Raw genomic sequence first — 11,668 nt, forward strand, 5'->3', positions numbered from 1 at the left:
CAATCTGTAGTTAAAAACCACATGTCTTATGGCAGCTGGCCTTCTCTCTTCACAAACAAAAGCATGTGGCATTTTGAGTGTGCTCTGAGAATCAGAGCTCATTCTCACATACTAAAGATGACAGTATTTCAGGTTATTACATTTTTTTTTTCCTAATGCTACTGAGAGTTGACATTAAGCAGGAAGAGATGTGTCCTGGATAGACACACCTGGGCTTTTAATGTTAGTCATCTGTTGTGGGGGTAAGCAGCTGTCACTGTCACCAGGAGAAGTAGGGGCTCCTATCTCCTCCAGACTATCCTAACGACACAGACCATGGGCCTTGTTGCACTTTGCAGTTGTGTGCAAGACACTTACCCTGCTGGACACTCAGGAGCCTTTATCTCTTCGCAGTCATCATCCACCCAGTGGGTTTCTCCTACCAGAAAAGTCATATGGGAGTTTAAAGAAAAAAAAAATCTGTGGACATAGCTATAGGCTTCACAGAAAGTGTCAAAAAAAAAAAATAAAGTCTAGTTCCAGTTAATAGACTGTCTTGCCTTACTTCCCATGAGTAATGAACAGGTCTTTTCACAACGCTGAGCAAATGATCTGGTTATATTCTATTCGACAAGACCATCCAAACCTGCACTCCTAGGACTAGTTCTTAAAACTAGAGTTTAAAGCATCCTTTTGCTTGTCTCCACAGGACACAGTAGTAATGCTTTAGGCACAGTGGTCGGGGGTTTTTTGGTTGTGTTTTTTTTTTTTTTTAATCTGTCAAAAGCAGGTAGTGCTGCTTCTGGCTGTGAATTCTCACCCTCCTCCCCACCAGCTCTGCTGTCTCCATGAGCTGATTCAGCTGGCTAAAGACACAAAACAAAATTCATTCCAGGAAAGAAAAACAACCCTAAATAGTTTCCAGCTTGTTTAGAGAGCTGATCAGCTCATGGATCGAGTGAAATTCAAACACAGCTAAAAAAAGCATTAATACTCTTTCAGAGCTAGATTAGTTAAAATTACTTTATGTAATCAACTATTTTCTTAAGGTTTTCACTGCTGAATGCTGACTATAGAGTGGCTTATGACTTGCACTTTCATAGGTCAATTGAAAAACAAATTATTAGCTAATGAGGCTTGCTTCCTGAACCTGGCACTATTAAAGGAACTGCAGTTCAATTAAAAGAACAAAACAAAAAGCACCATAGAAAAGGTCTGCAGGAAACATGTACTGCAGCAATTCCAGCTGACTATGACAGGAGGTGGAGGGACAGTTTCCAAGAAAAAAACAAACAAACAAACAAAACAAAAAACCACCCCGCAAAACTAAACACCCACACAATCCTCAGGCAAATGCACGAATAAAGAGGAAACACTGTTCTCACATAAGGCTTACTCCTGTCAGAGTGCCAGGGTCATTGAGATAATTTGTTATTAGCCAATTAAACAAAGATTATGTACATTAAAGCTGGAGACATGTAAACTTCTCTATCTTGACCCTTGCAAGAAGCAGCTCACAAAAAAGTCAGTAACTGAAAGCTATACCAGTATTTAAGTGGTCTCAGCCTTGGGTTTCTTTGGGAAGGGAAAGAACATAATCTATGGGGACCTGCTGGAAGATACATATTTTATTTGGATTCTTAACAGGAAAACTCAGGTAAAGAAGAAAAGCCCATTTTCAGTGTATAGATCTGGACTACTATAATTTTCTGACCATTTGCAGTTGGCCAAAATGGTGTGGAAGAAAAAATTTCAAACTCTAACCCTTCCACCAGTAAAGTTAACCAATGAAAAAACTAAGAACTAGCTGAGAAACAAAAGTGAGAACCTGTAGAGCTCATTTATCAGGGATCAGAAGACTTTCTCTGAATGGGAGGCATTACAGAAGGCAGGACATACCCCAAAAGATCAGGACGGAAGATGAAAATCAAGCCTTCATAGCCCATCCAACCACCAACCAGTGCCAGCTGTACAGTAGCCATGGTGTGCCTAGAAGGTGACATGGTCATGGGAAGCCCATGCCACCAGTCTGCAAATCACAGCCCTTGTATTCTCACTGCTCCTCCCACGAGAAACAAGCCTACAGATGTTAGGCCAAGTAGTTCGAACAGCAGCTTTTGTGGTGGGGGTGGGGACAGGTCTTTGAGACAGAGATAACATATCTAGGAATGCTCCATTCCTTCTGAGACCATCAGATTTCCCTGCTTTCCCTGAGATGCAGACAAATGCATCTGAACACTTTTGTATTTCACTTTAAACTCTTCTTTATCCATCTACGCCTCTTCTCTTTCTGTCAGTATCTCTACAGGCAAAGGCAACATCCTTCTGCCATCAAAAAATTAGAAGTATTCACCTTTGCTAGTGCCCCAAAAATTACAAATGCAATGCCTCATTCTACCCCCATCCTCTGAAAAATCAGAGCAAACCAAGGAGAGGGTTCCTCCTGTAGAAGAAAACTCTTTACCCACAGGGCTGCCTTCTATCGGATTTGGAAAGATAAGAGGTAGAAAGACCAAAGCCGTACCTTTGCAAACGACTTGGTAATTAGTACAACAATCTCCTCTACTTAAGCAGTCTTCAGAGCAGTGACAAGCATTGTCATCATTCCTGGTTTCTCCACAGCGATCTTTGGTACATTCCCAGCCTCGAGCTAAAATATGCACAAGGTAAGCAAGAATGAGAGATTATAATCAAAACAAAAAGTACTCACTCAAGCCGTAATGACAACACTCTAGTCGTTAAAGTTGGATGTGAAGTTTATGGCCCCATTTTAGTGATTTCAAGACCTCCAAAGTAGGCACCTCAACCAGAAACAAAAAGGACTCTTGTGTCCTGCAAGGCAGGAGGGCTCCTCCACCCACATACAAGTGCTTCTGCTACCCTCAGGTGTTGTACTCCAGGCTTCGTACAACCTCAATGCCAGAAAAAGTGGAAAGGAGAAGACAAGAAGGGATCTTGACAGATAAATAGTGGAGCCTGAAGCACAAACTAAGAATTCTGGTGTTTCTTAGGTAATCCATTCTTCATCTCCCAACTACTTGAGTCCCCAAGTAGGAAATCTGTAGGAAATAAGAGAGAGTTGAAAAGAGACTATGTGGATGCAAACTGATGCTTTACTCCCACCAGTTCCTCACCCAAAGGGTGAGATTCAGCACCAACTGCAAAGTTATGAGAACAAGAGCTGTTCTTCAAGGAAAGGCAAGGCATGGCTGCCTTAAAACACTCCAGCTCTTCTCATCCTGTGAATGAAATTAGGATCTAAGGGCCTGACTAAATGAGGGTGCTCTCAGGGGCACTACATTGCTGTAGTTTAGAATAGGGCCTAAGGATGTAAGCATATGGTTTTCCACATCCTGGCCCAGCCAACAAGAAACTTTAAAAACCACTTTAGAGAATACGCACCCAGTAAAAACACATCACATCAGAGCAACGCCTTTTACCCCCTTTTCTTCTTTCTCATTTGGGGCTTTTTTTCTATCAATATGTAATTTTTTACAGATTGTAAATGTGATAGTTGCCTTAATAAATGCCAACGGGAACATATGAGAATTCACACAGCAGTCCCAAGGGCTATGCAGGTGTGCATACACATATGTGGACATGGTACACTGCACACAGGAGGCTGAGGAACTGAAAATCTGCCCTTTGGTAGCAAACATCTTGTATTGTGCTGTAAGTCTCCAAGAAGAGCCTCTCATTCTACAGTCATTTACATCAGGGGCAAACCTGCATCAGCCTAAAATACAGAAGTTTTCAGCCCGGAACCAAAGTAGTTTTTTATACTGGATTTGCTCACTATTTTTTGGTACCAAGTTATTAAAATGATATCATTATAAACAGAACTGAAGAAGTCAGGACTCTTAAGCATGGCACATCCATGGGCAACGATATTTTTAACCACTAGACTTCTCTGTTGGCTGCTTAGTAAGTGTGATTCTTCAATAAATCAAGAAAATGTTTAATGGCAAAAGTAGAAAGCACCTGTGTCAACTCTGACCACTGTGCAAACATTCAAGGAGATGGGTACAACTAATAATTTAAATGCACTATGCTAAGAAGCAAAACATAACTCATGGTCTGCTTTGAAGTTTTCCTTGCTTATGACTCATGAAAAAAAAAAAGCAAAACAAAACAAAAAGAAAATGAACCCGGTTCTGTATTTCCATTCCCCAGGGTTGAATGAACTGAAGTCAAATGTTTTTACCAGTGTGTTGTAAGCATTTTGACATCTAGAAATCAGAGTCTGGGGCAGCCCAGCCTGTCACCTCCGGCTTGCTCCGAGAGGACCCACATCACTTCAGCCACTCCTGGCTTCCAAGGCACCTTCATGAGAAACTGCAATGCACAGCCCACTAGTGAGCAAGAATTGCTCCAATGTTAAGTTATCACTTGGGAGAAAAAAAAGGGTGACTGACTCAGACTGACCAATCTCCAGCCTTTACCATGGCTCTTTTCACTGTGACCTGGAGGTCAGATTGGTGCCTCAACACTGATTATTGCTTTTAATTGAGTATTGAAGATCTACTTTTCATGTAATATGAATAATAATCTGCTTTTTCTGCCCTGGAAACGATAGCCCAAGCCCAGCAGTGAGAAGCAAGAGCTGGCCATCCCTATTGCTCCTCCCAAGGAAACATGGGCTGCATTTTGGGCTGAGCTGAGCCTGCCTGGCAAGGCAAGGTGAGGAGGAGAGGGAACGCTGGTTTATCACGCAGATTCTGACCACTGGCATGAACCAGGTATCAGCAGTGCCTGGCGGTGCGGGACAGGAGACCCCTCGTACCTGTCTTTAAGCACAGCTCATCAAAGTCGAAGCAGCAGCTGTTGTAGCTCTTGCACAGGTTGTCGCAGCGGCAGCCAGGAGGCTCTGCCTCTTGAAGTTCAAAGCATCTGTTTTTGCAGGAGCCAGAGGTACTGATCCAGGGGGAATCTGACAGGACTGCGCGGAACAAGAAACAGGGCAACATCTGTCAGGCTGGCAGCGGCAGGACGGGCGCTCAGCCCTGAGCCACTCGGATGAGCGAAACCTCAGGTGCCTGCTATGGGAAAGGGGAGGGAGCAGGGAGAGAAGGGTTGCTTGAAGTAACAAAACCAACCGAACAAATGGAAAAAAAAAGGAACAAATTCGAAAAAGGTTGCTCTTTTTGAGGAGAAAAGAGAAAAGAAAAATAAAAGGCAGTGAGGTGGAAAGGAGGAGGAAGCTGTGATAACATCCTGAAAAGAAGTAGCCCTGGCTTTACCTCTAACTATCGAGTGATCATTAGTAGAAAAGTACTGAAATATCCAAGGCCCCATTCCAGGAGCTGCAGCTATTCCTCAGAAGCAGGCCTTTGTTTTCAGAAAAACCAAGTGACATTTTCATGGCTGGCTGGGCAGTTTGCATAGGAAAGGACTGCAATTAATCTACATGCAGTCAGCAGGACTTGGTTTGCTATCCTGGAAGGCACCAAATCAATGTCAAGTGTGAAAGAAAACTATAAACTATAAACTAATGGAAAAGCAAAGCAAGGTTTTTGGTGGGCTTCTGCAGAGCATTAAATTACAAAGCCTTAAGAAAATGCAGAATTATGTAAGAAATCAATACATTTTATGTGTAAAACTAAATTGAGGACTGCCAGTCTGAAAACCATGAATAATGTATTAGACTTCAATAATCCATTTATTAGTAAGGGCCCTTACTGTCAAAGCTGATATGTACTTCTCTGCTTTTTTCTCAAGACTTAGTATTTTATATATTCTATATATTTTCCCTATAAGACAATCCTACATAGCAGCTTATATGAAGTAGGAAAATTGTGTGCTACACTCTAGGGTTAATTGTATTTTATGAAATAAAATAACAACTTTATGTTATTCTTTAAAAACAGAGGTGTTCCAAGGAAAATTTCACAATGCCTTCTGTTCCTGGAGAGACCTATTGAAATTATGTCTTTGAAATTGTCTTGGGATTTGTTTTCTTTTAAACCATGGTTTGGTTTTGGCAAACCTCACCATGATTAGCAGTATGATTTTAAGAGGATTGATGCAATGGCATTTTTGGGAAACAGTTGCTCTGATCTTTTCGTACATATTTTTCCCCTACTCTTTTACATAGCTGAAAGCTTAGTCTCCGCATAAACTGAGGGGAAACCTCTTCACTAACAAGATGGCATTATCCCAACACTGTGAGAACGGATGGAAAATATGATGAAGGGAGAGTTTGGAGGTGACCTTGTAGTAGCTGATGTCCCACCAGCTCCCATCCCCAGCACTACTGCTCCATCGCTGCCCTTGGAGTGGCACTGGCACTGGTTGGACACCAGTACAAACTACTGCAGGGAGCAAACCTGGCAGCAAATCAACCCTACAGCAAGATAATGAGCAAGAAAAACAAACCTACCATGGCTGCAGTCATGGATCATGGCAGTTGCAAGGCACATGCATATGACTTCTAGAAAACGTAGTAGTAGATAACTGTGTCTCTCTCTCTGCTTTTGTGTTTCCTTCAATCAGGTCAGTAATTCTCAGAGCAAGTAAGATAATACACACTGTGAAGTTACACCCTCTAGGTAACATAGCCTGCAAGCATGCTCTTAATGAGCCATCAATATTTTGGCCATCTGGAACTCTGAGGAGCTAAAGGTCATGTATCTATGCTGGCAACACACAAATCAGTGTTTTCTTTGCTCACATAAATAGATCAAAAAGATATGTTAGAAATTAATCACATGAAAAATGTTTCAAAGCATGCTAACACTCAGATATTCGGATAGATGAAGTCTTGTTCCTTATTCTTAATGACAGCTGCTTCCTGTCAAATGCTTCTGAAAATCTGATGCTAAAAATATTTCCATGTTATTTAATCTCTTCTACAACTTTTCTTTTGGAAGCTGGGTAATATGTGATCACAGATCCAGTAAGCTGCAAATCAAAAATACTATGGCCTCAAAGGTATTACATACTAGTGCATACACAACCTGCCCTCACACTGGCATTGCCCCCTTCATTTCAGAGAGATGAGAGGGACATCATTTCAGAAGGTCAAAAAAACCCACGTCAACATGCATTTAGGAAAGAGAAGGTGTAAATCTGACTGCAGATTACATAAAGAACAAAGTCAACTGCAGCTCAAGGAATGCCTAACTGCTGTAAAGAGCAGCTCATTTATCAGGAAACCGCTGGAACAAGTTGCCCAGAGGCTGTGCAATCTTGTCTTGGAGATTTGGAAGGACAGGTTAGACCAAGATCTGTCAGGAGCACTTCAGTGATAACTGACTGTGTCTTGGGATATAGAGAGGGTCTACACAGCTGTTCAAAGTCCCCTCTAGCTCCATCTTCTGTAACTGCAAGTAGGGTTTCCATTTCATAAGAAAGGTGTAGCCCAGCTACCTTGTCTGTTACTTGTTTACATGTCTTGACAACCGCTTTACTACTGATGTGATGAATTACCCCGAAATACTCAGCAAATCCAAGTCACACCTCCTCAGTCAATGTAGGACACTTTCCATATTGCAACACATAAAAGGAATTGGTTTAATTCCTCTGATCTCTGAATACATTAAGATCGTTCCTTTGTTTATCATGCTTGACCTTGCCTTTACAGCCAGACCACGATTTTCAGGTCGTGCACAATGCCGTGACATGGGTACTGGTGCACGCAGAATAGTTTGAAAATATATCATAAGGATCTCAGTCTCTCATGAGCATTTTCAAATCAACAGAAGCCCCTGTACAGAACAAATATACGCAATTCCAAAAACCTTTTCAAAATTTCTGCATCACTCCATAGCTCCTGCAATCAGACCATGCAGCGGGCAGAAGGACCTCAACATGAAGATCCTCCTGTCTTTACTTAATATATAAAGCTTTTCACATCCCTTTCCATGCACTTTTTGCCAGCTGAGCTCAAACCAACCATTTAAGGATTCTCTTACATCATAGGTTAGAGAGAAAAGTTACATAGGACAATAGTGCCCTCCCAACTCAGTCCGTGGAGGTTTTTACATTTCCATTTTAAATGTGTTATATTTACCTCGAAAGTGCCATATCAAACTACTTGCTCTGATTCTATATGATTACAATATTAAAAAAAAAAAAAAAATCCATTTACCTCCAGGTAGTACTTCAGTCATAGGGTTACACAATATGGACATTCTTACACAGTCATTACAGGAAGGAGGCTGCCTGGTAAGAATTTGCCATTTTGGATCCTGTAGATCCTATATGGAAATTATATGGATCAACCAAATACCTATAGAAAACATCTGGAACACCAGTTTTGCTAGATAATATTCATATTATGAACTTGCATTTCATTTTTGCAGAATGCTATTGCCATGAGTAAAATTTCCATGAAACATCACATAAAGTAAAAAATATACCCTGACTATTACAATACAAGAAAAATATTACTCCAGTTTTAATGACGTGTTTGAAAATCCAGTGAGAAGGGAGAGAAAAGCTTCAGTGTTTCTCCTTCCAAAATTTAAGCTATCATCCCACCATGTCCAAGGAACATGCTTCAAGAGACTACTAAGGCCGTTTTCCCTGAAAGTGATTTCAAAGGTGTCTACAAAGCTCATAAAGCAAATAAGTTACAAAGGCAAAGTTATGAAGAAACAGGAGCCCTGGTTCTCTAAAGTCTTTCAGAAATTTTAAGTCAAAAAATTATTTCAACAAAATAATTTGTTTGGTACAAATATAAACATCTCAAATCTATAGAGGCTTCTATATCTGTACACTGTAAAAAGAACAAGACGGGTTTTAGGTACTATGGTAATTATTCGACATGCATTTATAAGGGACTAGGAAAAAAGACATTGGGTTTGACTCATAGAAGAGTTGTATGCTAGATGAAAACTGAATTTTCTTACGATCACGGTATACCTTTGGAGAAATAACGAACTGGTCTATGCAGTAATGGTTGGGAAAGAGAGTGTTTTGTCAATCCAAAATAACTAACTCTAAAAATGAAGAAACTTGGAAATAAATAAGCCAAGAGGCAGAGTGAAGTTGAAAAATAATTTATACTAATCTTTTATTCTGAATATTTGATTGCACTGGATTTCTCATGAAGTCATGCAACTAGGAAAGCCTAAATAAGTTATTCGATCACAGTATTTTTAGTACTTTACTCTCTCCTTTAGACAGATGTGACTATAATACTTTATTCTTTGCTATCACACCCTTTTTTTTAACTACAATAAAAGTAACAAAGCTGCATAAACACAGAAAGGACAAACCCTCCTTTACTTTTCTGTTGTTGCACCCTGGACTGGACTACTTCAATGCCAAGTGCTGGTCCAGTCCCATCTATAAGCAAATTCTCAGTAGACTGCCAAAAGTACCCCATTTTCTACCCTCTTGCAAGAGATCCTGTATTTCTTCCTATTTTCCTGGAATGCTGAGCTAAGCCGAGCCTCCTGCTATTGGAAACAGCTACTGATCCCAGCCTTGGCAGTGTTGAACATTGCTGGTTGGCTCAGCAGAGCCGGCACTGGTGGCCTGCAATGGGTCCCCGATATCAGACGTTTGGGACTCCAGTAAAAACCACCCCAGCAGCCCTGCCCTAAAGCTGAGTTGGTCACCAGTGAAAGCAAAGCGCCTGGCCGGCAGGTGTTGGAATACATGAAAGGCAAATCCTTCACGTCACTATTACACACACTACGCAACTGCTCTACAGTCAACACACTACAAGATAAAAATAGAAATATATTTGGTTTTCGATCAATTTTTTTTTTGCTGTTGTATAAAGATCAAAAGCAACAGTCACTATCATTTTGGCTACCTAAAATGCCTCTGCCCAGTGACCACCAATTCCTGTGAAAGACAGGGAGAGAGGGACACAGATTTGTTTCCAGGAACACAACAAACTCAGGCCCTGGTAAACAATTTCATAATTAAAATTCACAACCTATCATTACAGATGGGTATTGCAAATGAAACCATTTCACTTTAGTTACATTAACCAGCTCTAAGCCAATGACTACAGGCTTCCTTTCTCCTGCCAAATGAAAGAACAGAGACACAAGTCAAGCCTTTTTTTTTTTTTCTTAAGAAAAAAAGACCAGTTTTCCATTTTATACATTTTTCCACTTGAACTATGCCTGAGCTCACAAAACCCTATACAGCCCCAGAACACAAACAACAGTCCCTCCTGTGGCATGTTCTTGCTTTCCTCAAAAGAAAGAAGTAGGAGGCGAAAGAAAACCAGACGACTGGGTGAAAGCACATCTGTGCGAACACCTGCTCTGCTCTGCTCCCCCCGGCCCTCTCCGCCGTCAGCTGTCTGCCGTCTACTGTTCACAAACCAGCATGACCTCAGGAGCCACAGAAATCCCAAAAGCTTTTCTCACCAGTGCCTCTTGAAAGCATTAATCAAGTTTCCAGAAACCACTTCAATAGCTACCAAAATAAAACCAGTACCCTTAAACCCATCGGGGAGTTTCTCTTAGCTCTAGGAGGAAACTGTGCAGAGCACAAAACTGTAAATGCTACGGAGGAGGTGATGAGACCGTTCTCTCTGAGACTGACAGTGCTCAGTCCTAAAATAAGCTAGATTTTCCGTAGTCACATGCACACAGAGCAAAAGTTTAAGTAAATAGGAGACCTATAGGTGAGTCCCAAAGGTCAACTGACTCAGGCTCGGCAAGTTATTTATTCTTCCCTACATCCTAGAGAGAAAAGAAACAAGCAAACTACCGTTTCAGAGCAGGAGTGGTTTCTAACCACAGTATATAATACAAGGGTATTGCGATGTACAATTTATGTCTGTTACTGTACCTGAGACCGGACCCTCATCCCATTCTTCAGATCTCCTAAATCGATGTGTTGTAAATCCCATGCAGACATTTACTCCAAAGGCAAAAGCAAATAAAGATATAACCTGCAAAAGTAAAACAGCAAAGTGAGCAAACTGGGCAAAAAGCAGGACTTTGGAGCTAAGAGCATTACGATTAAAGGGGCAGAGATGTTCCTCTGTACATTCGAGCTCCCCAGCCCTGTAGTTCCCATCACTGGAGCAGCAGCTGACAGCGTCACCGTTGGAGAGTAACACAAACCAGAAGGGGTTTATGAATAAAACATCTCTTTCTGAAGCTGAAACGCTCCTTTTTTTTTTTTTTTTTTGGAACACGACGAGCTACTCCTCCTCTAAAAGCAAACACGCTTCTCTCCTCCCCTACCTGGTGCGAGTGGCCGCAGCCCTTCTGAGCCATAACTAGAGAACTGGTGAGAAGCCGGAGTGGCACCGTCCCCTTTTCTTTATAGTGAGCGCAGAGCTCTGTTTGCTCTGGGAGTTCGGGCTATTAGCTACAAGTAATCCCACCTGGTGAGGTTGACAGGCTCGTGTGATTTGTCCAGGGGGTGATTTCATCATGTTTCACTCACAAATCACAGCTCCGAGTGCAAGAAGCTCCAGGCATCATCCCCTCGCTGCGCCCTCCCCCCAAACACACACACCCGCTTTTATGTGGTTTCCTCTGGCAGAGCCGGGCTGGCTCCTGCTGCCGCGGCCAAGAGCTGCTCCTGCTCCTTTATTCTCCTCGCAAAAGTAACGTGGTTAAAAGAGAAACCAAATGCGTCTCCATCTGGCTCAGAGAAGGAGGGGGAAGCTCGCTCGGGGCTGCAAAATGCAAACCGCGATGCCACCCTCCCGTGTCACCCGGCGCTGCGGGCGGTGCGATCGGCGCACGGGGCGACAAGGCGGCCG

The 11,668-nt window shown here is 42.0% G+C and overlaps 1 protein-coding gene across 9 annotated transcripts in view; it reads right to left on the reverse strand.

Moving 5' to 3' along the window:
• The window catches only part of ENPP2 (ectonucleotide pyrophosphatase/phosphodiesterase 2), a 55,271-nt gene extending 43,827 nt beyond the window's left edge, over positions 1–11,444 (reverse strand). For 3 of the 9 annotated variants that reach the window (XM_065627483.1, XM_065627477.1, XM_065627476.1), the window contains exons 1-5: positions 11,285–11,367; positions 10,741–10,843; positions 4,763–4,918; positions 2,504–2,629; positions 358–418 (exon numbers count right to left, since the gene is read on the reverse strand). In XM_065627483.1, coding sequence (XP_065483555.1) covers positions 358–418; positions 2,504–2,629; positions 4,763–4,918; positions 10,741–10,843; positions 11,285–11,335 — 497 coding nt within the window. In that variant the 5' untranslated portion in view covers positions 11,336–11,367. Of the gene's footprint in view, positions 1–357; positions 419–2,503; positions 2,630–4,762; positions 4,919–10,740; positions 10,844–10,941; positions 11,013–11,141; positions 11,247–11,284; positions 11,368–11,418 lie in introns of those variants that run through there. The other 6 variants (XM_065627484.1, XM_065627479.1, XM_065627478.1 and 3 more) reach the window with 4 other exon arrangements.
• Between the last annotated feature and the right edge of the window lie 224 nt (positions 11,445–11,668).

The sequence above is a fragment of the Caloenas nicobarica genome, chromosome 2 (assembly GCF_036013445.1).
Source record: "Caloenas nicobarica isolate bCalNic1 chromosome 2, bCalNic1.hap1, whole genome shotgun sequence".
NCBI lineage: Eukaryota > Metazoa > Chordata > Aves > Columbiformes > Columbidae > Caloenas > Caloenas nicobarica.